Genomic DNA, 27,644 nt, shown 5'->3' with positions numbered 1-27,644 from the left:
CCTGGGCCCAGGCAAGACAGAGCAAGAAGCGGGGGAGGCCGTGGCAGTAGCCCCCCACCAGATACAGTGCTGCACCCCCCCAAAGTCGATCGCCCGGTCGCCAGCGGCACAAACCCTCCGCCCCCATTGCCAGCACAGCACCCTGCCCCAGCCAATAGCCTGACCACCATACGACCCCAATATAGGTGGAAGGGGGGGGGGGATAGATGGCCTAATGGGAAGGAGGGGAATCTGGAAGTCCGACCGTCCCAGGGAGAGGCCTGCGTCCACCCCAAAACCCTCCAGGGGGAGATAGCTATCCATCATACCGGGAACCAGGCGAGCATCACTCCCGATGAAACCTCCTCGCCATCAAAATGGGGGGCTGTTAGCCAGGAGGAATGCTGCGATGCAGGCCAAGACCCGGTCGTATGTGATCTCGTGAGGCGTTTAACTCGCATGCCAGCTCCTGTCCGGTGGGGCTATGTCGCGATCTGCGTGCGCTTGCTGGCCAGACTGGGGTAACTGCTGGATCTAGATTGCCAGGACCAGAGATCCCAGCAAGGAACTAGGTTCCTACTCCTGACTGGGCAGAAAAACGGAGTACCTATAGCAGAGAGCGGGAATAAACCTCCTTTAAACTGCCCATAGGTGTAGTCAAGTTCTTTTTCTGCCTAGTGTCCTACTCCTGTAGGGGGCAGTATAACCAATGGTTAGGAAGATCAGGACCTGTCCCCCTCAATAAACAAAAGAGAAAAAACATTTAAGTGACGCTGAATGTGTGTTGGCAAGGTGTTAACCACTATACTATCATTATATTTGAAAAAAAAATGGAAGGTAGGTGGATTTTTATTTTAATAGTACATATGTAATACAAAGCTGCATATGCATGGCTGAGCACCATTTAGACCGACTCTTATTTTGTTTTCGGGTGCCAGATGGTAAGAGACTGTTTCACAGCAAGAACCCAGCACTGTGCACTGTATATAGCTGAAGCTACATGAATAACATACAGTGCTTAAAGCTGCTACAGCATTTAGGCTTTATTCCCACTTGTGCAACTTGTAATGCGACTCTGGACATCAAAGTCACACGACAAGTCACAGCCCATTCTTTTCAAAGGCACCAGTTCAAATCAGTGTGACCTAAAGCAGCAGCAACTTTGAAAGGGTGCCTTCACTTTTTTGATGTAACCTGGATCCATTAAGAGTAAAGTCAGATCAAAGTCGCAGTGGAAATTGTGCATCTTGGAAGTCGCGCTAGTGTGAATGATGCCTCAGTGAAGGAAATAGTTTGTTTGGACCAAGCTAAAGTGACAGGAAACATGGAGATCAGCTTTAACAGTTTAGGGGCTTAACCCTTTTGCGGCCATTCCCAGCTGTTATCAGCAGACTGTCTGCTTTTTTGTGTGATTTACAGCCGCCTAATCATCTGATCATTTGGTACAATACATATCCAGACGTGTATGTGCCACATTAATAAGCCTATGTTTTGTAAGCAGATTAAACCTCCTTGAGCACAAAATTATCCAAAAAGTAAAGTTTAAAGTCCTGGTTATTCTCAGCAGTGTGCAAAAGCTCTGGCGGAGAAGGGGTTTCTAAGTGAGCTATCATGACAGTGATCATAAAATCTGACACAGAAAAATCACAGAAATTTCCTCCCTGGATAATTCAACTACAGGCCAGGCTGTAAGCATCAGGTCTCTAAAGTGTTACTAAAGCGGAGTTCCAGGCCTCAAACGTTTTTTAGATAAAAATACCCCCGGGACAGTCAGGGCTAGTGCATTTCATAATGGATAGCCTCTAAACTGTCCCAGGTTGCACTTACCTTTCAGAAGAAATACTTACCTTGAAAATGTCTTGTCCAGCGCTGCCATCTCAGGTGTGGGCAGCTGAAGCCAGAGCGTCCTCTTCGGTGTCCTCTTTGATCCCAGAATGCCCTGCACCGGCCCCGCTCCTCAGTTCTGGGGTAGGTGCGTCATCCCTGCACAGCTTCTGGGCATACCCAGAAGCTGTTTATCAGTCAATGCAAGCAGGAAGAGACGGCCCGCGGCCGCAGAGGGAGGAAGTGGAAGAAAGGCAAGTATATTTTCTTCAATAACAAGGTAAGTTTAAAAAAAAAAAAAAAAAAAAAAACGAGACTATCCATTTCTTTTTCAGGTGATTGTCAGCAAGCGGATGGCCCAAAGTGTTTTTTGAGGCCGGAACTCCGCTTAAAGTGATTTTTTTTTTTTTAATTAAAACAAGCATGTTATACTCAACTGCTCTGTACAGTGGTATTGCACAGAGTGGCCCCCGATCCTCCTCTTCTCGGGTCCTTGGCGACGATCTTTTGTGTGTCCCCATAGCAAGCCATTTGCTATAGAGACACATGGTGCGTGCTTGCTCCTGACCTGTGGGTCTATGGAGTCGCACTTCATAGACTTACACAGTGGGACTTAGGGCTGCCCCCCCCACTTCCTATTCACTGCATTTGATTGGCAATGGCTCCTGTTGCTCCTCTAATGCTGTGTGAAGAGGAAGAAAGGGGCGAATAGATGCAGGTAGGTGCACAGTGCCGATCTCTTCTCCCCTCTCTTCCCCTTCACACACTGGGGGGGGGGGGGGGCACAGGGAAGCTGAAAAATAATGTTTTTTACTTTAATGCAAGCAATGCATTAAGGTAAAAAAACGGAATTTTTGTAAAATCTTACCTGTAAAATTCCTTTCTCTGAGTCCTCCGACAGTCGCCGCCATCTTCATATTCGTCACAATGGGGTATTAGACTTTGCTCCGTAGGAGTAGCTAGGCAACAGAATATGTCAATATTAAAGCTTTTAACATATCCCCACCCCAGGGGGTGGTCCCCTCAGTCTATACCCTCCTGCTTCCTGTTTCCTGCTTCAGTTTCAGTGGAATAGCAGTAGAGTACCTAAACCCCAAAAGAGGGGCGGGGGCGGCGACTGTCGGAGTACTCATAGAAAGGAATTTTACAGGTAAGATTTTACAAAAATTCCGTTTTCTCTTACGTCCTCCGACAGTCGCCGCCATCTTCATATTCGTCACAATGGGGACGTCCCAAAGCAGTGCAAACATGAGGGGTGGGAAATGCAGCCGCGCCTAAAGGCAACGCAGTCTCCACATCAAGAAAGTAACCTTACCAAAGGAAGGAAACCAGCTGGGCAACACGAGAAAAAAATTTGCTCAACGGGAGCAATAACCCAGGAAAAAAACAAATAACCCAGGGATACAAAGAAATCCCAAACAGCCCAAAGGACCACAAACCAGGGACCCTAAGGGACCGCCGCACCATGCGGCCAAAGGAAGCATCTGCCGATGCTTGAACATCCACTCTGTGGAATAGAGTGAAGGTGTGCACGGTCGACCAAGTCGCCGCCCTACACACCTGGGCCACAGAAGCCCCATGACGACAGGCCCAAGACGTACTCAGAGATCTGGTAGAGTGCGCCCTCACAGGCATAAGGGAAACTTTTCCCCGCAAAGCATAGGCCTGTTCAACGGCCTGTCTGAACCAATTGGCGACGGCAGAAGCCGACGCCGCCACGCCCTTCCGAGGACCCCCGGAAGGACAAACAAAGAATCCGACTTGTGAAAAGATTCAGACGAATTTAGGTAAACCCTAATCGCCATGAACAGCATCCAAGGAGTGCAACACCACCTCCTCCGAATGTTTAGACTTCGCGCAAGGCGAAGGCAAGACAATGTCCTCATTGAGGTGAAATTCTGAAACCCTCTTCGGAAAAAAAGAAGGGTTAGGTCGCAAGACCACCTTAACCAAGTGATTGACCAGATACGGACAATGGCAGGACAGGCTGCCAGCTCCGACACTCTGCGAGCCGAATTGATCGCCACCAAAAAAGGTGACCTTCTAGGACAACAGACAACGAGATCTACCCGATCCGTTCAAAAAAGAACCATGTTGTAACAGAACAAGATTCCAGTCCCAAGGAGGCAGAGACACCCTCCTAGGAGGGACCAGATGCCCCCGAACAAAAGTGCCAATCAAGGAGATAGATGCCATAGGACGTTGAAAAAAGAACGGCCATCGCAGACACCTGACCCTTGATCATAGCCAGCGCCAAACGCTGTCAACACCCTTTCGAAGGAAGGACAACACCCCAGACACCGACCACGTGCGAGGTGAAGACCCCCTGAACTCACACCAGGCAAAATAGGCCTCCGAAATACGGTAAAAGACCTACCCCGAGGAAAAATTCCTTGCGTCGATCAAAGTGTGAATGACCTCAGGGGAGAGACCCCTATCCCTCAGGGCCTCGGTTTCAACAGCCAGGCCGGCAAAGCCAGCGACTGCAAGGCAGGATGAAATATCAGCCCTTGAGACCCGAGATCCTCCCGAAGAGGCAGACGCCACGGGGCGTCGACCGCCAAATGCACGAGGTCTGCGTACCAGGACCGGCGAGGCCAGTCCGGTGTCACAAGAATCACCGTGTTTTGGTTCCGAGACCAACCTGCGAAGGAACCTGGGCAGCAATTGAAACGGTGAAAACACATACATCAGTCGGTACTGATGCCACGGAGCTACCAACGCGTCTGACGCGTCTGCCCGAGGATCGCGTGGCCTTGCCACGAACCTGTACACCTTGCTGTACAGACAAGACGCGAACAGGTCCACCTCCGGCAGACCCCACGTCGCGCACAACATCTGGAGAACACCCGGACAGAGGGGCCATTCCCCCTGGTCCAGGGACTGGCGGCATCAGATAATCCGCCCGCCAGTTCTCCAACCCCTGGAATGTGAACCGCCGATATCGCCGGGACATGCGTCTCGGCCCAAGACAGAATGTCGGCCACTTCCCGAGCCACCCGGGCCCTCTTGGTGTCCCCTTGGCGAATGACGTAAGCCACCGCCGTGGCAATGTCCGTCTGCACCCGAACTGGACAGCCCTGCAGCCTGTCCGGCCAACGTTGAAGGCAGAGAATTATCGCACGCAATTCCAGAATGCTGACCGGAAGGGAGGATTCCCCCTCCGACCAAGTTCCCTGGGCGGACAGAACGCCCAGAACACCACCCCAGCCCGACAGGCTGGCACCCGTGGTGACCACCGTCCATGAGAGAGGACGAAAAGACTTGCCCCCTGACACCGGCGGGGACAGGAGCCAACACAAAAGAACCCTTCTGGTGCGATGGCCCAACGAAATCAGGATCCAGAGATCGCAGTCGCCCGTCCCACCTGGACAGGATCTCCGCTTGGGAGACCCCGCGTGTGAAACTGGGCGAAGGGAATCGCCTCGAAAGCCGAGACCATCAATCCCAGACATCTCATGCACGTCCGAGTGGACGAGGACGGAGCGTTCCTGAGAGACCTGACTTCCTTCCTGAAAAGTCCTGAGTTTGTCATCCGGTAGGAAGACCTTCGCCTGGACAGAGTCCAGAACCATTCCCAGGTAAGGGAGACGAACCGATGGGCACAGTGCTGACTTTGGAAAAGTTATCGTCCAACCAAACTCCTGCAGAGACTGCATCGTAACGGACAGAGCCTTCTCCAGACCCTGGCTGGTCGCAGACCGAACCAGAATATCGTCCAGATACCCTAGGACAGAGAAGCCCTGGGCTCTCAACAAAGCCAAAACCGGTGCCCGCACCTTGGTGAACACCCGTGGAGCCGAGGCGAGACCAAAGGGCAACGCCACAAATTGGTAGTGATCCTCCGCTACGGCGAATCGAAGGTTCCTCTGGTGACCCTCGAAATTCGGGATGTGAAGATACGCATCCTTCAAGTCGATGGAAGCCATGAACTCCCCCGGAACCAGGGCAGCCACCACCGACCGCAGAGATTCCATGCGGAACTTGCGCACCCGCACAAAGCGGCTCAACGCCTTTAAGTCCAGAATCGGACGTACCTTGCCCTCCTTCCCGGGCACGGTGAACAGATCAGAAGAGAACCCCCAAAACCTGTCCCGATGAGGCACCGGGACCACCACTCCCTGAGCCCTCAGGTCCTGCACCGCTAGATGCAGATCCCGCAAACGCTCCGGGGACAGTAGAAGATTTGAGGGAAAAAATCTGCGCTCCGGCCTATAGAGAAACTCGATCTCGTAGCCAGATCGAACGATTTCCTGAACCCACCTGTCCCGAACCCGGGACAGCCATGGCTGAAGGAAACCGAGCAAGCGTCCCCCCACCCCAGAGTCGGGTGAGGGCGCCCCTTCAGGCCGCACTGCTGTGGGCCGCTGAACCGGACTGGCCGGACTTTTGCTTACCAGTCCACGGCTTCTTACCAGGAGCCGTCTTAGCCTTGTGGGATTAGGGTAAGAGCGTGCTCTTACCACCCGTGATCCCCCTAATTAACGTATCTAGGGACTCACCAAAAAAGGCGAGAACCATCATAGGGCAGATTAGCCAAGGTCTTACGCGAAGATTGGTCCACCGACCAACACTTCAACCAAACCAAAACGGCCAGACAATACCGCCACACCATGTACACGTGCAGCCAACGGAACCATATCCAGGTCCGCATCACACAAATACATGACACCCTGGTGGATTTGATCCACCATATCCAAAGTCGCCTGGAGGGCAGAATCAGCCACCAGGACGCGATTAAGCACCTGCGTCCAGCTCGCGACAGCCTGGGCCGCCATAAGTGAAGCAAATAAAGCTTTCAGCATAGAACCCATAATAGAATAGGCATGACGGGCAAGGGACTCCGTCCGTTTGTCCGTGGCATCCCGGAACACCGGGATATCCTCAGCAGGAATCGCAGTGGGCTTATTCAGAACCGCTATCGCGTGATCCACCGGAGGTGGGACACACCAACGCTCATCAGTAGCGGGCGTAAAAGGATAGCGCAGCTTAAACCTACTTGGTATAGCAAAAGGCTTGCGTATATTAGTCCAATGTTCCTTTACAGCGCATTGAAAATCATCAGTGCAGGGAAATACCTGCGATGTTTTGTGTCTTTTCTGCGTCCCATAAGCCGCCAAGGCAGCAGGAGGACAAGGTTCATCCTGTAAACGCAGTGTTTGCTTGATAGAAGCAATCAATTCATCCATGAGTGCAAGCTCTTCAGACGAGCCAGGGGGAGAAATATCAACCCCCTCAACCTCAGCCTCCATTTCTGACCCTACAAGGTCCAGGGAGGAACGGGACCCCGACAAGGAGACCCCAGCAACAGCAGCCCCATCACCAACACCCTCTGAATCAGAGGAAATTGAAAACTCTGGGCCTTTTTGAGGATTGAGCAGCCATCAGCAATTGCACCTGAGTCGCAAGGCTAGCCACAATCGCAGCCAAATCCCCCCCCCCCCGAGGGGGAAAACCGCAGTCCCCTGGCTTCCCACCAATGTGACAGGAAATTTGCTTTCCTGAGAATCCATGCCCCAAAATGAGTAAAATAAAATGGGTGACCGCCCCTTTAAATAAGGCGCTGCGAACGTAGCCCACCGCCACACAAGCACACCCACACCAGGGACCCCCACAGGGAGAAGTTATACTCAGGCAAGGATACAGGGAATAAAGGGAAAAAACCTGCAGAGACCGCTGATGCTGCTGGCCAGATCGGTGCTCCTGTAGAAAAGGAATTGCTGATATACAGGGCGCTCCATTAAAGCCTATGGGAGGCTACAAGAAAATGGCCGCCATGCATGTGTACCATGCGGCCGGAGCGAGTACAGCCAAAATGGCGCAGTTTGGCGCCGAAACCGCCGCTCCCCCACCTCATGAAGGTGGAATAAAAATACACCACATAGTTATAAAGAACATGGTGGACCGCCGCAGCGGCGCTGTAATGTGCCCCAAACATGATAGCATCAAGTTCCACAGCACACAGCCGTTCACACACTCAGACTGACACAGAAGTGCAGCACAGCCCCCCCTCCTTGCAGCCCACAGCATGCAGTGTGAGAGATAGGGAAACATCAATAGTGTGAACACAGGGCAAGGTAACACAGTCCCAGACTGACACCCCCCAGACAGACAGGTCCCCACATGAATACACTTACCTCTTACATGGAGTGGGGGACCCGCACAGGCAAACAAGACGCTGTACATGAGACAGGGAGAGTCGCATCCAGGACGCAGCAGAAGGTGGGTTGAGAAACCGCACAGCGTCCAGTGAGGTAGCCACCTCACCCTAGCATCCCTGCACGGAACAGGGATGGGTCGTTGAGAAAACTCAGGAGCGGTACCTGACTGAACGCTCGATGGCGGGCTGAGAAGCCACTGACCCACAACCTGCGACCAGGGGAGTCAGCCCGAGACGCAGCCCGCATTATCCTCTTCATCCGAAGATCTAACTATTGCTGGTAAAAATAACAGCTAAATAAAGAGAGAGAAAAAACTCAAATAAAATCAAAAAAAAGAGAAGGCTGAGACAAAATGCCCCAGCATAGAGACATCCAGCTACTCCTGACAAGCTAGACATTGAAACTGAAGCAGGAAACAGGAAGCAGGAGGGTATAGACTGAGGGGACCACCCCCTGGGGTGGGGATATGTTAAAAGCTTTAATATTGACATATTCTGTTGCCTAGCTACTCCTACGGAGCAAAGTCTAATACCCCATTGTGACGAATATGAAAATGGCGGCGACTGTCGGAGGACGTAAGAGAAATAATTTTTAAAGTTTAGTATCACTTTAAGATGGGACCCTGCAAGCTGCCCTGATGTGGTTAACTTATTGTGAGCAGGCCCGCAGGACTGCTTTCCTTGCGCTTATGATCTGCTATACGGTTGGTATGTAAAGGCATGGGAATCCCAGTAAGGCTACTCACAAATCATCTACTGAAGCAGGAGGTTGTGACATATATATTGTGCTGGAACACAGACTCCAAAGTGTTAACAAAGCAACATATGCTAGAGAACTCTAAACACAGTTTAAAAAAAAAAAAAAAAAAAAAAAAAGCTATTGAGCAGGTCCCTTAAAATGCTGGTGACACACACAATATGTCACAGCACAATCTCTAGAGTGTTAACCAGATGTTTACAGGCCAGGCACCACAAAAAAGGGCAAAGCCCTAGAACTTACTGCAGCCATGGTCTGGAGAGTGACCTGCAGCAAGCAAACATAGCAACAAGGCACAGGGATGTGCCAATTCAGGACCCATGAAACTGGTCACATATCAGACAGTCTTAGCCCCCTATATTTCCAATGGAGTCTTCAAAGCTGGGATTACACCAATTTATGAATCATAGCCTTGGACAAGCAAACAAGTGCTCTGTGGTTAACACCGTGAGTTCTTACAAACGTAAAGTAGGTAAAATAAGCATTGAACACATCACTTATTTTACGCGCTGTAAGTAGATTTTGAGAGAAGCACTACATTAAACTTGAAAATTGTTTCTAAAAGGCAAAAATTAACCATATGTAAAAAAAAAAAAAAAAAAAAAAACACATTAAAAACAGACCACACAACTTCTCCTCAATATCTGTCAGCTGCCCTCTGAAGTGTGATCCACTCCAGAGTGCTCTTCAGAGAGCAAAATCTGTATATATGTGGCAAGTGTGATGGCGATGACCTTACTGGGGTGAAAGAAAGGGTCTTAAGGAAATGTACATGTGGCAATAGAACAAACCATAAGAGCCGGTTCACACTATTACGACTTGGCAGGCGACTTGGTCAGCCTGGCAAGCCGCGCACCGTCGGGTCCATTGAGTAGTACAGGACCGGTTCGAATAGGAGCGACACAAGTGGACACACACCTGGGAGGCGACTTGCATAGACATTCATTAGACGAAGTCCGTGCAAGTCGCGCCGAAGTCGCGGTGCACGCGACTTCACAGGTCGGCCCCAAAGTCGGAGCGACCTAATGTGAACGGGGACTTAAAGATGATTGCAGAAGTTGCAAAGTAAAAACTGAAAGACAAAATATAAACAATGAGGCAGGTAGCCCACATTGCCATTGATTACTAGCTAGAAGGTGGAGTTTGAAGCAGCATGGGTGATTGCTGGGAAACTGAAAACAAAAAGGAAAAAAGACAAGGACAATCTCTATAGCATAGTAAACAATATTTATTTGCACAAGCTACCCTTTTGGGTGTTAAATCATTAACCGGTTGCCGACCGCCGCACGACTATATACTGCGGCGGTCAGCCCCGGCCAGGCAGAGTGACGTATCGGTACGTCACTCGCCTGTCACTGACTTGCGAGCCTATCGCGGGCGGGCGCGCGCCCGCCGAGGCGCGTGCCCGCCGCGGCTCGTTCACAGGCAAGTCAGTGCGTGTGACCGGCGGACTCGATGTCCGCCAGTCACACTGCGATCGCTCCTGTGAAGGGAGAAAGACAGAGCAGCTTGTGTAAACAAGCTGCCTGTCAGTTCTCCCTGTGTAAAAGTGGAGATCTGACCGTTCTACTATGTAGAACGGTTGATCTTTGCTTTTACACCAATAGGAATGTCCCTACACAGTTAGAATCACGCCCCTAGGACACACTTAACCCCTCCCTGTCCAATAAAGTTAACCCCTTCCCTGCCAGTGTCATTTTTGCAGTAACAGTGCATATGTATAGCACTGATTACTGCAGTAATGTCACTGGTAACCCCAAAAGTGTCAAAAATGTCAGTCAAGGGTCCGATCTGTCCGCCGCAATGTCGCAGTAACGAAAAAAAAAAAATCGCAGATCGCCGCCATTACGCGTTAAAAAAAAAAAAAAAAAAAGACAAAAATCTTTCCCTTTGTTAGTAAACGCGATAACTTTTGCGCAAACCAATCAAAATACGCCTTTTGCGATTTTTTTTACCAAACATAGGTAGCATAAAACAAATTGGCCGAAAAATGTTAAAAAATTTTGATTTTTACTTTTTTTTTTGGGGAATTTCATATAAAAAAAATGTGAAAAATATTGTTATTTTTGCAAAATTTACGCTCTTTTTTTGTTTATAGCGCGTGATCAAAAAATCGCACAGGTGATCAAATACCACCAAAAGAAAGCTCTGTTTGTGGGAAAAAAAGGGCGTCAAATTCGTTTAGGTACAGCGTCGCACGACCGCGCAATTGTCCGTTAAAGTCACGCAGTAAAAAAGCGCAAAAAAACCCCTGGTCCTTTAGCAGCCAAATCCTCCGGGGCTTAAGTGGTTAATATTGTTCATCTGGTTTCCTACACTATGGAGGTTGTGCTTGTCTTTTCCCTTTTATATGACATTAGGTGTGCTAAAGCACTGTATATTTAAAAAAAAAAAAAAAAAAAAAAAAAAAAAAAAAAACTGCAATTTTGTTTTCATAAAATACTTTATTACCTTTTTTTGCTCACCTCAGAGCTGCTGAACCCATCCAGCGTTTTATCAGCCACTTCCCGTCTACAGGCGCTTGATCAAGTATTGACCACAAGTATTGTTCTGGACTGGTTTCCTGACATTTACATCAGTAGACCATACCTGTGGAGTCTGTGTAGGCATGGTCCTTTATAGTCTTCACTAGGGGCCCAGGTGACAACTCAGGAAAACTGGGATAAAGTTGTCACCCTATTAAAACTAGTGCCTGAAAAAGATTTTTCATGGCATGTTCATCAGGCATTATTTTAATAAAAGATGCAGATTTTAAGATTGGAAAAAACGTTTGAATTACATTACATGCTAAAGCTTGTATAAAATTTTACTGACTAGGTATCAATCTACATTAAAGCGGAGTTCCGCCTAAAAAAAAAAAAAAAAAAAAAAAAAAAATGGAAAGAAATACCCCCGGGACAGTCAGGGCTAGTGCATTCCACAATGGATAACCTCTGAACTGTCCCGGGTTGCACTTACCTGCAAGAAGAAATACTTACCTTGAAAATGTCTTGTCCAGAGCTACCATCTCAGGTGTGGGCAGCTTGAAGCCAACGCGATCCTCTTCTGCATCCTCTTACGTCTTCTTCGGTCCCACGATGCACTGCACCGGCCCCGCCGTCACTTCCGGTGCCTCAGCGTCATCCCTGCACAGCTTCTGGGCATGCCCAGAAGCTGTTTAGCAAGGTATGACGGCGCCTGCACCGGAACTGACGTCGGGGCCGGTGCAGGCGCATTGATTCCTGGGAGCGATGGCGTTCAGCTCCCAGGAATCATTGCAAGCCAGGAAGGGACGAGTCGCCGTGGCCACCGAGGGGAGGAAGAGGAAGGAAGGCAAGTATATTATCTTCTAAACAAGGTAAGTAAAAAAAAATAAATAAATTGAAGATGGACCGAAGTCACATTTTAGGGTGGAACTCCACTTTAAGAAAAAGCAACATTAAAAACAAAAAGCTAAGTAGCATGAGAAAAAACAACAAGCACATTCCAGAGTGCGTTTGGATGAAACCAGAATTTGATAAAGCATCATTAACTTACCAAATATTTGCAAACAGACATTCTTACAAACACAGCAAGAATGGCACTTCCCACAAGTCGAAAAATGCGGAAAGAGTCCATTTCATCTACTCCATTGCTACTGTCAGGAACTGGCTTCTCAGTATTGAGCTGGTTCCTAAGTTTCATTGCTTCATCAAATCGTGTTAAGTACTGGTTCAAGCCTCTTGGAGTAGACTCTGAAGAAACATCTGCTCTGTTTCGGAGTCCATTGGTATCTTTTCTAAAATCAGAACTCTTACTGAAGTCCTCTGCAAATGGTGCCGTGCCTTCTCCACAAGAGTGCTCACTTGAAGTGCCAGCATCACCAGAAAATGCAATCCCTCTCTTAGACAATGATGACTGTAATGGTAGAGAGTTTGGTTTGTCAAGTCTTTCAATACGAAGTTCATCTAAAAAAAAAAAAAAACAATGTTTCTTAGCAATGCTTTGAAGAAACAGCCAAATAAATGGAAGTTCAATGTGTTGTTGTACAGTTATTAGTAACAGGAAGCATAACAATTCTATTTAGGCTGCATTCGCACTTGAGCGTAGCATTTTACCGCGATTTTTATCGCGATTTTCAGGCGTTTTTCATTGACATCTATCAAAAACGCTGGTAATCAGCCCAAAAAGAAGCTCATGTACTTTCAGCTACAGGCGTTTTGCAAAACGCTCAGATGTGAACAGGGGCCATTTAAATGAATGGGGTTTTACTTGGGCGTTTTGGAACGGTTTTTTTTTTAGCTTTTTTGGAGCTGAAAAATACTAAAAAAAGCCCAGGTGTGAATGGAGCCTTAGTGTTTGAATTTACATACACTACGATTTGAAAATCTAGGAATGTTTGCATCCACTACCCCATCCCTAATCCATAGGGCGGATTTACATTTCAGCCCCGATCTGTTGTGCTTTAAGAAATGCATGTTATTTTGCATTGTGCTGCATGCAATTGCGTTAAAAGAGAAGTTTGGGAATTGGGGTTTTTCCAGCATCATACTTACCTAGGTGGACCAATGCTGCATCTGTCCCCTGTTGGCTCGAACACTGACAATCAAGCGATCAAACACTGCCGATTGCTCGTTCTCAGAGCTTCCTGGAGCTCTGGGCTGTGGAGGGGGCGGGAGCAGGAGCTGGGTGCCGGTCCAGGCATGTGGGCAGATCCTGACCATTTGGTCACAATATTTCCAGAGCCTGGAGCTGCTCTGTGACATCAGCCAACAGCAGGCTTCAGCCCGCTGTTTGCCGAAAATAGGTCTCAGGAGTGCAGATGGAATTGCACTCCTATGACCACAATCTTTGGCTGTACATCTCCTTTAACCTCTTCTGGACCGGAAAATTTTGCTGCTTAATGACCAGGCCCTATTTTGCAATTCGGCACTGTGTTAATTTAATGGACAATTGCGTGGTCGTGCAACCCTGTTCCCAAACGAAATTGACATCCTTTATTTCCAACAAATGGAGTTTTTTTTTTTTGGTTGGTGGCATTCGATCACCCGTGCGATTTTTATTCTTTGTGCTATAAACAAAAAAGAGCGACAATTTTGAAAAAAAAAAAATAAATAAATAAATATTTTTCACATTCTGCTATATATATATATAAATAAATTTAAAATTTAACATTTTAGGCCAATTTGTTTTCTGCTACATATTTTTGGTAGAAAAAAAAAAATTAGCAATAAGCGTATTTTGATTGGTTTGTGCAAAAGTTATTGCGTTTATTAACTACAGGTAAGGTTTATGCAATTTTTGTTTTTTTGTTTTACTAGTAATGGCAGCAATCTACGATTTTTTGCAGGACTGCGACAGACAGATCGGACCCCTGACATTTTTGACACTTTTGGGGGTACCATTGACACTATCACAGTAATCAGTGCTAAAAATATGCAGTTACTGTAATAATGCCATTGGCAGGGAAGGGGGTTAATGCTCTTGGTGATCAAGGGGTTAAATGTAAGCCTAGGGGAGCGATTCTAACTGTGCAGGGGTTGGGCTTGTGAGATGATCACAGAGACATGCGATCCTATATAGCAGGATTCAGGGAAAATGATAGACGGCTGTGTTTACATCAGCCATCTGTCCTTCTCTGTCAGCGGAGGGGGGGGGAGATCACCGGTGTCAGACAGCAATCGGAGCCGCCTGACACCCGCACTGGCTTCCCCGCTAACGATCAGGGGCGGGAGCGCGCCTCCGGCATCGCGCACTCGCCACCTAGTGGCCTCCCAAGCAAATGACGTTAATTATTAACGTGATTTTGCCTGGGAGAGCCACACTGCCGACGTAAAAAGGCAGTGCAGCGACGGGAAGTGGTTAAGACAACCCATTACATTTTAATAGGCTTCCAACACAACAACAAAGGCTTTCCCCCAAACTTCTGCTGTGTTGGAGAAGAGGGGTACTTCTGATTCTCATGATAATCATTGAACATTTTGGAGTTTTGGCAAATAATACATTATATAAAATATAATCCCAACCAATGACACCTGTTAAGCATTTCATATATACCGACATTAATAAATCTGAGAAACATGGATCTAAAATAATTAAACTTCATTATTTCAGGTCTGCTATCCAAAAGGCTTGCGAGTCTTCAAATCGGATGGAAAAAAAAAAAAAAAAAGGTACCTATACTGTAAATAGGATTTAGTTTTTAGCAAAATCATCTATTTATAACTAAATTCAAGACTAAAAAAAAAAAAAACACACAACACCCAAACACACAGATGAAATGCATACCAATCCTAAGATTCAAACAGCTCTGCCACACAGCACAGCCAAAATAATATCACTGCTTTCTATGCTAAAATCGATAGAATACATTGAATAAATCGAATACACTGCTGACACTTCCCTGTTCATATGGACCGTGACAGAGTAGAAACAAACTGAGGTGGTCATCTATCTATGCTCTGTTCACATTAAATGATTTGAGAATACAGTGATAAATTCTATAGCTGCCTGTAGTTCAGGAACTGTATATCATTGACTAGATTTGCATTTTGGAGAACTAATAAAAAAAAAAAAAAAAAAATGGCATCATTAAAATGAGGGAGCCTTAACCACTTGATCTCCAGAAGGTTTTATCCCCTTCATGACCAGGCCATTTTTTGCTATTCAGCAGTGCTACCTGGCCTTGGTGGGTCATGCAACACTGTACACAAATAAAATTTATATAATTGTTTTTATTTCAAACAAAGAGAGCTTTCTTTTGGTGGCATTTGATCCCAAATGGGTTATTTTTTGCTAAATGAAAAAAGGAATTAAAAAAAAAAAATTATATTTTTTTTTTCCGCGATTATAAAATCAACAAAATTTCTTCATAAATTTAGACCAAAATGTATTCTGTTACAGGTATTATGTATAGGCGCATCTCATAAAATTAGAATATCAAAACGTTAATTTATTTTAGTAATTCAAATCAAAATGTGAAACTCATATTTTATATAGATGCGTTACATACAGAGTGATGCATTTCAAGCATTTCTTTTTAATTTTGAGGATTATGGCTTACAGCTAGTGAAAACCCAAACTTAAGTATCTCAGAAAACTAAAATAATAAATAAGATAAAAAAAAAAAAAATTTTAATACAGAAACGTTGGATTACTGAAAAGCATGTCCATGTACAGTATTAGTATGCACTCCTCACTTGGTCTGGGCTCCTTTTGCATGAATTACTGCATCAATGCAGCATTGCATGGGAGTGATCAGCCTGTGGCACTGATGGGGTGTTATGGAAGCCCAGATTTCTTTGATCGTAGCCTTCAGATCGTCTGCATTGTTGGGTCTGGTGTCTCATCTTCCTCTAGACAATACCCCACAAATTTTCTATGGGGTTTAGGTCAGGCGAGTTTGCTGGGCAGGTGCCAAATCTTGCTGGAAAATGAAATCAGCATCTCCAAAAGCTAGCCAGCAGAGGGAAGCAGGAAGTGCTCTAGAATTTCCTGGTAGAGCACTGCACTAACTTTGGACTTGATAAAATACAGTGGACCAACACCAGCAGATGACATGGCTCCCCAAATCATCAGACTGTGGAAACTTCACACTGGACCTCATGCAACTTGGATTCTGTGCCTCTCCACTCTTCCTCCAGACTCTGGCACTTTGATCTCCAAATTAAATGCAAAATTTTCCACTGTCCGTATTGATTTTAGGAGCCATGTCATCTGGTGTTGGTCTTCTTTGTTTTCTAAATTACTGTCATCTATTAGTTGCTGTGGGAAAGTAGAATACTGTTTGTGTTGGTTGTTCCTTAGACATGTTAATTTTATTGCATAGAATAATGTAATCAGGCACCTGACCTGGTGGGGTATATATACGGTGTGAGAGTTTGTTCAATATAGAGGCTCCAGATCATATACAAGCTATTCTCAGCTAGTTTTAAAAGGACAATGGTCAGATTCCAGGAAGGAAACTAAAGGCCCGTACCCACGTAGCGATTGTCGGCCGTAAATATTCGGCCGATTGTCGGCTTGTTAGTATGATGCTTCCGACAACCGACTGCGACTTTTTGGCCGAACAGAATCGGGTGTGCAGGCTATAAAATTTTTGTTGGCCGTCACCAGAACGGCCAATTGTTCGCCAGTCAGTACAGAATTCGGCCGACTAACAGCAGATGAGCAAGACTGGGCATGCTCAGAGAAGAAAAAACACACGGAAAGTTAACCATCACATGGAGTCACTTCTACAGTCGGCTGTTGGCCGACAAAATTCGTGTGCAGTCTTTAGCACTTTTCAACCGACAGGACAGCACCGAACAAAAGACGGCCGATCGTTCGGCCGACATTCGGTACGTGTGTACGGGGCTTTAGTGGTGCCTGGGATGAGTTTTCGCTCAATGGCCGTCAAAAATATTTTGATTAAAAGGATCCTCGGCTATTCTGAAACTTAAAAAATTGGAAAGGGCCACCACGTGGACTTTGAGCGTACTGAGAGCTAGCCCTTTGTCTGCTCCCTCTGGTAAGAAGTCCAGTATTGCTGTAACCATTGGACCTTCTATCTTGATGTTGTTTATGCGCCAGCCGCAGAACTGTCATGTTCCCTCGGCGTCTCTTCCGGGTTCTGCGGCTCCGGCATGCGCGGGGGAGTTTACTTTCCAGCGGACCTTCAGAGCTCTTGGCGGCTCCTTGCCGGAAAGTAAACTCCTTTGGTGGAACTGTCATACTGGGCTCTTAGTTATTTTACGTGCCCTCACCTCGGAATGCTGTGAATAGGTTTGCTCAAACGAACTGTGTTTAGTTTCGTAGTGGCGCTTCACATTGCGACTTATCGCCACAGTTTCACAACAAATGAGACAAACTGGTTTTAAACTTCCCATAGGAAGAATAAACATATATTGGTCTGTCCATTAATCTTTGAAGGCTCAGTTTTCAGCGTCTACCTTCCTTTTCTTGGCACAAGCCATGCTCTCTGGCGATTTTGCTACTATTTCCTCCACACACTCTGGTAATACTCTGTAAATGTCCCCATTAGTGTTCCCCTTAATCAGTTGCCCCCATCAGAGTAATTCATTACAATGGGTGCCCCCCATCAGACTACTCCCATAAATCAGTTGCCACCATCAGTGTACTCCCTCAGGTATTCCCATCAGTGTGCCCAATTACATCAGGTTTCTGCAATGGAAAGCCCTATTACATCTGGGGTCTCCCATTAGTGTTCCCCCTTACATCTTTTGTCCCCAACAGAGTAACCCATTATACAAGGTTCCCCATTACAGTGCCCCTACATTAGGTGTCACCATAAGGGTGCCTCCTTACATCAGGTATCCCCACCCATCAGGTGTGCCCATCAGAGTGCCCTTTTGATTAGGTGTGCCCATCAGAGTGCCCCTTTACATCAGTTATCTCCATCACAGTGTTCCTTTACATCATGTGTCCTCATCACAGTGCCCCCTTACATCAGGTGCCCCCATCACAATGCCCTTTGACATCAGGCATTCCCGTCAGAGTACCCCCTTACATCAGATATCCCCATCAGTGTGCCCCTAAGGCTCCATGTACACGGGACGTTGTTAAAAGTCCCTTTGAATGCTGGAATTTTTTAGGACGTTTGAAACGTCCGTTCGGTCGCGTTTGTACCCGCGTTTAGCGGGCGTTTGCGTTTAGAAGCGTTCCTAGGAGGTCAAAAAAATTATTCCCCTTTAAAATGGAAAAACGCGAACGCTAAACGCGGGTCATCGCGTTCGGACGCGTTTGTGCGTTTGAAACGCCGGAAAACACACGTTCGAACGCAAATAATTGCGTTCTAAAAACAGTCCCTGAACGCAACTGCCTGCAAATGACTGTAAACGACCTGGTGTACATGGACAGATAAGATAAAATGTAGATGGGTTCAGGGGCTTCTGAAAAAAACGCCCAACTGCTCCTAAACGGCCATTTCCAGCGTCCCGTGTACATGGAGCCTAACAAATTGTGCCCATCAAAGTGCCCCTTAACATACTATAAGAGGCATACTGATAGGCAGGCACATTTTATGTTAAGGGGCACTCTAATGGACACAAAAAAATATGCCCATCACAGTACTCCTTTATGTCAGGTGTCCCCATGACAGTGCTCCTTTACATCAGGTGTCCCTATCACAATGCTCCTTTACATCAGTTGTCCCCATCACAGTGCCACCTTACGTCAGGCATTCCCGTCAGAGTGCCCCCTTACATCAGGTGTCCCCATCAGTGAGCCCACTTAAATTGTGCCCATCAGTGTACCCCTTAACATAAAATATGCCCATCAGCATGACCCTTACCATAAAATAAGGGGCACGCTGATGGGCACATTTTATGTTAGGGGGCACACTAAAGGGCATATTTTATGGGGCACTCTAATGGGCACAACAAAATGCGCCCATCAGTGTGCCCTTTAAAATATGCCCATCGGGCTGCACTTTATAAAATAAGCAATCCCCTTAAAAATGTGCCCCACATACCTTTGGGGGCAGAACATGCGAGATATACCTCGCAAGGTGAGAGAGCCAGGAGCTGCGAACAGCAGGGGGGCGGGCGCGCATGCAACGTCACGCCCCAACTCGCAGCCAGGCTGGGAGTGAGCCGGGAGCTGTAGTAAGAAGCGGGGGGTGGGGCGCACACACAGGACATCACTGGTTGCTGGCACACCTACGGTCCCAGCAAACCAATGACTGCTTACAGTGGCGGCCTGACGGTCCGGGCGGAAGCATCGTGTGGTCCATTCTTGGATCGCGAGCCGCCATTTAATGACAGCTGCAGTAAAACAAGCCCTTTTTGGTATGTAGGGTGCTATTAGGATCACTGCTGCTGATGAGAAGCGAATCTTCTTGATGATCTTGGGGAAAAGGGGCGAACTGTGGAAAAGCATACGCCAGTCCTAAAACTTTAAAAGAGCTGTACCCTTAAAACATACATATCATAAAGATAATAAATGTGCCAAAAATCAAGTCCAAAAATTCACAGTGACAATTAAGTGCTGAGTGACATGTAAAATAGTTCATAAGTGGTTCAGTGATGAATATTCCAAAAAAGGTGCCAAGAAAAGATAAAAAAGTGCTGGTGCTAAATCTTCCAATGAACCAGGATCTCCAATCATGCAGATATTAGGGTAAGATGTACACTCACCAGATGAGGTGGGTCTCGACTACCTTACGGCAAAGAGACCGATAACGCTTTGGTGACCCTCCAGGTCAAAATGCTGGCAACTGCTGGGCTCCTGTCCCTCTCAGCCGGGATCCTCCAAGCGGGATATGCGGGTTCCTCACGGTTTCCCCAGGTGTTTTAAAGGAAAGAAGGACATGCTCCCAATAGTGCAGTACCATTAAATGACGTTTATTCAATAAAAAAGTAGACAAATCCGGTAAAAAAATCAGCAAATCGCTGTACATAACCCTCTCTTGGATCTCTGTAGCGTGGAGAGCGGTTTGCGTTCCAAACTACTTCCGGGTATGACGGCGTGCGTTCCACCTGACGCGCGTTTCGTCAGAGCGTAGTGACGTCTTCAGAGGTCAGTACGCTCTTTTTTCTCCGTGTTCTGTTCCCAGGGTTCTATCCCATTTGATATTTTCAAGCAGAGAGCGCAGTTTTGGGAAATTGGCCCTTTTGAAATTCAGTGTCCTTATATTGCCCTTGTGTTTACTATTACTATAATTAATACTGAAACTAATTGACCTATGGTCACCGTTTCCTAAGTTGTCCCGTATTTCTATATCCGTGAGCAGGTCTGTATTGTTGGTAATCAATAGTACCGCATTGTTTCTTGTTGGTGCATTCACCATCTGACCCATGAAATTGTCCTGCATAACATTTAGGAACTGCCGAGCCTTGGCTGAATGTGCGGTTCCTTCTACCCAGTCTATATCTGGATAATTAAAGTCCCCCATTATAATGACATTTCCCATCCTATCTGTAAAAGGAGGTCCGCCTCCCCCTCCTCCCTCTGGTTGGGGGGCCTATAGCATACGCCCAATATTACCTTCCCCACAGTGCCTTCCCCTTGAAGTTCTACCCATAGGGATTCTGCCTCGTCCATAGCTGCATTATTAATATCATCCCTCATATTTACCTGTATACTGTTCTTCATATACAGACATACCCCTCCCCCTTTTTTACCTTCTCTATCTCTGCGATAAAGGGAATACCCCTGAATGGTCGCCATCCAGTCATGAGAGCAGTCAAACCAAGTCTCAGTTATCCCCACAAAATCGAAGTCCTCCTCAAACATCAGCAGCTCCATAAAACGAGTTGATTTTGTTCCCCCATGTCTGTTCAGGTATGCCACCGTTGTGGCGTTTTCTGATTGAATCCTGACATCTTTGCCCTGAATTGCCGGTTGGAATGCTTTTAGTGTCTCCTCTCCGGCTTTTAACTCCCTCAGGTTTGAGCGTGCTTGAGACCAGTGGGGGTTCCATTTTCCTTGTGTGCAGCGGTCCGCCATATGTGCTCCCTAACTGAGCGCTGGCGTCCGTAGTGATCTGCAGGGGGATCGGTCTGTGTCCATCTGCACCCTTGGAGGTAAATTAGCAGCCTTAGCAACCATAGCAGTGTTCTTTTGTTTGCACGAGGAACCGAGATAGTACCTCTAGGGATGATGCCTTGCCATCCCGAAACATGATTCTGCAACGGTCTCATGTGGAGCTGAGCCCAGGGGATGGCCGGGATTGAGAACGTCAGTTCCAATACTGCCATGTCCTGTCTAACAGTCATGAGTTTGGTCTCTATCAGTGATGCTATCGCTTCCTTGATTTTTTCGACTTTGTCCTCTGTCAGGAAAATCTTGGTCATTTTGGCATCTAGTATGTAGCCCAAGTATATGACCCTCTGGCTTGGTGTTAGTTGTAACTTCTTACATAGTTACATAGGCGGGTTAAAAAAAAAAAAAAAAAAAAAAAAAAAGTCTATCTCGCTCAACCAATAAAAAAAAAAACAAACACAGTTAAGAAAACCCAACCATACAATCCCATATACACAATCCTATACCCAGAGTTGATCAAGAGGAAGGCAAAAAAAAACCAGCAAACGTGATCCAATTTTCTACAGCAGTGGAAAAAAATTCTTCCCAAACCCTCGAGAGGAAGTCTGATATTCCCGGGATCAGTTTTACCTGCAAAATATTAGTACCCATAGGAAAGAATCCAGGCCTTTTTTTTTTTTTTTAACCAATCTAGTGAGCTAGCCAGAACCACCTCTGGAGGGAGTCTAGTCCACACATTTTTGCAGCTCTTAAGGGGAAGAAACTTTTCCGTATTTGGAGACAAAATCCGTTTTCCTCTAGATGTAAAGAGTGCCCCCTTGTCCTCTGTGTTGACCTTAAAACCAAGTTCACTATATGGACCCCTTATACATTTATACATATTGATCATATCCCCCCTTAATCTCTTCTCAAGGGAAAATACATTCAGTTCCTCTAATCTTTCCTCATACCTGAGCTCCTCCATGCCTCTTCTCAGTTTGGGTGTACTTCTCTGCACTTTCTTCAGTTCCTGATATCCTTTTTAAGAACTGGTGCCCAAAACTGAATTGCATATTCCAGATGAAGTCTTACTAATGATTTGTACATGGGCAAAATGATATCTCTCTCTGGAGTCCATGTCTCTATTAATACAATCAAGGACTTTGCTTGCTTTGGAAACCACAGCTTGGCATTGCATGCTATTATTAAGTTTAGGATCTACCAGAACACCTCGATTCTTCTCCGCTATGGATTGCCCCAGTTCTACTTCCCCCTAGTATGAAGCATGCATATTCTTAGCCCCCAAGTGCATAGTTTCATAGTTAGTGAGGTTGGAAAAAAAAAAAAAAAAAAGAGTCCATTCAGTTCAACCTATGATGTGTGCGTGTTTGCTGTTAACCGTACATTGTATACCCTTATATGTTGTGGTCTTTAGGGTGCCCATCTAATAGTTTTTTGAAGCTATCGATGCTCCTTGCTGATACCACTGCTTGTGGAAGAGAATTCCACATCCTTACAGCTCTGACAGTAAAGAACCCCTTACGCAGTTTAAGGTTGAACCGCTTTTCTTCTAGTTTTAGTGAGTGGCCCCCGTTTCGTATTGAATTCCCTTTCTCTGAAAAGTTTGTTCCCTATGCTGAGGTCACCAGTACGGTATTTGTACATTGATATCACATCCCCTCTCAAGCGTCTCTTCTCCAGATAGAAGAAGTTCAACGCTTGTAGTCTTTTCTCATAGATGTCCTCCATTCCCCTAATTATCCTTGATGCCCTGCTCTGGACTCTCTCCAGTTCCACACATCCTTTCTGAGGACCGGTGCCCAGAACTGGACGGCATATTCAAGATGTGGCCAGATCAGAGTCTTGTAGAGTGGGAGAACAATTGCCTTATCGCTGGAGTAAATCCCCTTTATTTTACATGCCAGTATTCTGTTGGCTTTGCTTGCAGCGGCTTTGCATTGCATGCCACTGCCAAGCCTGTTGTCCACTAGGACCCCCGGGTCTTTTTCCATCAGATTCACCCAGAGGATCACTGCCTAGTGAGTAACTTGCGTTCGTATTTCTTATACCCAAGTGCATTACCTTACATTTTTCAACATTAAACTTCATCTGCCATGTAGTTGCGCACCCCATTATTTTGTTCAGGTCTGCTTGTAAGGTTACCACATCCTGCATAGAAGATATTGGCCTGCTTAGCTTAGTATCGTCCGCAAATACAGAGATTTTGCTGGATATCCCATCCTTTAGCTAATTTATGAATAAATTAAACAGGATTGGTCCCAGGAAAGATCCATGGGGGACCCCATTTTCCACACCCGACCAATCCGAGTACTCCCCATTTATCACCACCCTCTGGACTTGCCCATGGAGCCAGTTTTCAATCCAGGTACTCACCCTATGGTCCATACCTACGTACCTTAGTTTGTACAGTAAGAGTTTGTGGGGAACTGTGTCAAATGCCTTTGCAAAGTCCAGATACACCACATCCACAGGCCTTCCTTTATCTAGATGGCAACTCACTTCTTCATAGAAGGTTAACAGATTGGTCTGGCAAGAAGGATTTTTCATGAATCCATGCTGATTACTACTAATAATACCATTTTCATTACTAAAGTCTTGTATGTGGTCCCTTAACATCCCCTCCAAAATCTTGCAGACTACTGATGTTAGGCTGACCGGCCTATAGTTACCCGGAATATATCTCGGCCCCTTTTAAATATTGGACCACGTTGGCTTTTTTCCAATCCATGCTGATTACTACTAATAATAAACTTTAAAGTCATAACTTTACATTCATCAACATTAAACCTCATTTGCTACATAGTTGCCCAATGAAAGTGCATTGGAGGTCAGCTTGTAAGTTGGGAGACATCCTGTAAGATAGTTATTCCACTGCAAAACTTGGTGTCATCTGCAAAGACTGAAATGGTACTAGACCAGGCCTCGACAAATCCCGGGCGCCAGGTCGCATTTGCGACTAGAATTAGCGACCTGGCGCCTGGGGTGCCCTGCTTGAGCTGTCCTGTCCCTTTTGCGCCCCCCACCTCCTCTTCGAGTTCACGGACTTCCACGCCGTCCAGAAATTTAGTCCCCGGCTTTTCGGCCTTCTTCTGTGAGATGAGAAGCTAGGGGAACTGGCGCCCTCTTGTGGTGGCCGGGAGTAATGCATGTTCTCAATGCCTTTTCTTCTCCTTCCAAAGAGGAGAAGAGAGGGAAGTTTTTTAAGGCTTCATCTCTCTGTCCAGTTACCTTTGCTTAAAGGTAAGTGGACAGGGAGTGTGGTTATTATTATTATTAATTTATTTTTAAATGTAAAAAAAAAAATAATTTTTTCTTTTTTTTTTAATTATTAAAAAAAAAAATAAAAAAATGTTTTCTTTTTTTTTCTTCAATTCTTATTAAAAAAAAAAATATATATATATATATATATATATATATATATATATATATATATAAATATATATATCTTTTTTTTTTTTTTTCCTCATCGCCGTGCCACAGCCAAAGGCCCCTTTCACACGGGCTGTCTGATCAGGTCCGCCTGTCAGTTTTTCAGGCAGCCATGATCGGACCGTTCAGTCTCCTCTATGGAGCAGTAATCTGCCGCCATCTGACCCTGCCCGCCAAAAACAGACGGATGGTGGTTCTATTTTCTATCCATCCCGTGGATCCGATCAGATGGCATCGGATGGAAAGAGACAGACAGTCTGTTTCCATCCAATTGCGCTATATAGGAGAGTGGGGTTCTAGTCGTATTTATGTGTAAATTTAGTATCAGTTTTATTAAATAAAGCTTGGTTGTTAGTTTAAAAAAAAAAAAAAACTGGCTCCTAACTTTTTTAGCTGGCTCCTAGATTTCAGGCAAATTTGTCAAGCCCTGTACTAGACCATATATCTTTTATAAAGATATTAAAAAGTAAGGGTCCCAACACTGAACCTTGGGGTACACCACTAATAACCTTATACCATTCAGAGTAAGAATCATATCCACTACTCTCGGAATTCTCTCTTTTAGCCAATTTTCTATCCATTTACAAGATTGATCTTTCCAAGCCTGTAGACTTTACCCTACACATTAGCCATGTGTGGGGAACTGTGTCAAACGCCTTTGCAAAATCCAAGTATATTACATCCACTGTCAATCCTCTGTCCAAGGTTTTACTTACCTCCTCATAAAAGAAATCAGGTTTCTTTGACAACTTCTGTCTCTCATGAATCTATGCTGTCTGTTGCTTAAAATATTTTTTTCCCCAAGCAAGAACTCATCTATTTTTATTAAACTCTCCAGTATCTTCCCGACTATAGAACTAACAGGTCTATGGTTACTTGGCAAAGACTTTGATCCCTTTTTAAATATAGGCACCACATTGGCCCTATGCCAATCCAGTGGTACTATTCCAGTCCCTAAAAATTAGAAACAAAGGCTTTGAAATACAGCGCTCAATTCTTTTAGGATGCGTGGGTGCATGCCATCTGGTCCTGGCGCTTTACCCACCCTTGTTCTGTCTAAATATTTCTGGACCATATCACTTTTGAGCCATTGTGGATCATGTGGGGCTGTGTCAATACCATCCTCATTATGGTCATGAGCTCCCCCATGCTCCTTTGTATACACAGAGCTGAAGAAAGTATTTAATAAATTTGCCTTCTCTTTGTCCCCAGTCACCCACTCCAGATTATTTTGTAAAGGGCCTACATGCTCAGACCTAACCTTTTTACTATTAATATATTTCAAGAATGTTTTGAGGGTTTGTCCTATCTTTTGCAATCTGTCCTTCATTTTGAATTTTTGCGTCCTTGATTTCCTTTTTACATATTCTGTTATATTCTTTATTACACATTAAACAATGATAGTGTTCCCTCATTTTTATAATTTTTAAAAGCTTTTTTTCTTATTATTTATAGCTTTTTTTTTTACTTTGGCCATGAGCCACATAGGTTTAATTTTTAGCCTTTTAAACGTATTGCCCATGGGAATATACTTTGCAGTGAGTTTGCATAGAGTCTTTTTGAAAAAATCCCACTGCTGTTTAGATCGATGCCAATATTCCCTCCCAGTCTAAATCCCAGAGAGCAGCCCTCATCCTTGGAAAATTTGCTCTTAAAAGTTAGGGGTTTTTATATTTCCTGTATTCGTCTTTTGCTTACAGCTAACAATAAATTAAATCCTATTATGGTCACTGCTACCCAGATGTTCTTTTATATGAACATTATTAATAAGCTCTGCATGGTTTGAGATTAACAGGTCCAACAGAGCATCATTTCTAGTTGGGGCCTCAATAAACTACACCATAAAATGGTCTTGTAATAGGTTTATACATTTTTGCCCTTTAACTGTTCCAACAGTGCCATTACTTCAGTCAATGTCTGGGTAGTTAAAAATCCCCCATTATTATCACTTTCCCAACCCTTGCAAATCTGTGCCAGGAGCTGAGTCTCTGCCGCCTCAATAATATTGGGAGGTCTAAAACCAACTCCAATGATAATCTTTGTATTACACACACCCATGTACATTTCCACCCATACTGCTTCAGACTCATCACACTCCCCATCAACTAGGTCTAGGTTCTCTTCCACTCACTTTGAGATAAGTTCTCACTCACAGAGACACACCACCACCCCACCATTTTACCCTGTCTTTCCGAAAGAGCATAACCAGGAATATAATTAATAGCCCAGTCATGGACTTCCAACTCACCTATTTTGTTTGGCAGACTTCTGGCATTAGTGAACAAACACTTTATTGCATTGTCACATTTTGTACACTTATTTTGCATATTTTTTATTTTGGTACAAATGGTACCATTTCCAATGGTTGTTTGTAACATGGGAACCTTCTTATCCTCTGCCATAACTCTCCCCCATTCCACCCACTATCTTCGTTCACTATCCACCCTAAGCCCTGCAAGTAAGATATGCTTTTGTGTAAATTGGCATCCAGCTTGTCTGCTGATTCGGCAAAGAATACTAGATCGTCTAGGTATGGTACTACTCCTATGCCTTCTTATCTCAGGTTTTTTTAGGGCTTCTGCCATTATCCTTGAGAAGACTTTGGATGCTAAGGAGATGCCAAATGGCAGAGCTGTGTATTGAAAATGTAGCGTGGTAGCCGGGCCCTGGACTGCAAATTTTAGGTATTTTTGATCGCCCTTTTCGATTTGATCCGTACATGTAGATATGCATCTTGCAGGTCTACTGTGACCATGAATACTCCCACCAGGAGGATATTTCTGACCGAGTAGATGGATTCCATCCTGAATCTTTTGTATCTCTCATCCTTTTATTGAGTGGCTTCTTTAGTTGCAGTATGAGCCTTAGCTTGCCTGATGGTTTTTGCCTCACAAATATGTGCAAGAAGACTCCCATTTTTTCTTCTTCCTGCGGTACCTGGCAAATCACTTTTTGTACTGTTAGATTTTCCAACGCAGATAGAAAGGCTTCGGCTTGGTCTGTGGAATGCGGGTGTCTTTTTTCAGAGTCTCATGTACTGGAAATGTTCTGGGT

General features: G+C 45.5%; 1 protein-coding gene across 1 annotated transcript in view; it reads right to left on the bottom strand.

Moving 5' to 3' along the window:
- Window positions 1–27,644, bottom strand: part of CAMLG (calcium modulating ligand) — a 66,918-nt gene that overhangs the window by 24,355 nt on the left and 14,919 nt on the right. Inside the window, exon 2 of the mRNA XM_082252704.1 lies at window positions 12,237–12,646. Coding sequence (XP_082108830.1) covers window positions 12,237–12,646 — 410 coding nt within the window. The remainder of the gene's footprint in view (window positions 1–12,236; window positions 12,647–27,644) is intronic.

This window comes from Pelophylax lessonae, assembly GCF_965119305.1.
Source record: "Pelophylax lessonae genome assembly, chromosome: 4".
In the NCBI taxonomy this organism is placed as follows: Eukaryota; Metazoa; Chordata; class Amphibia; order Anura; family Ranidae; genus Pelophylax; species Pelophylax lessonae.
This window is presented reverse-complemented; position numbering and strand designations above follow the sequence as displayed.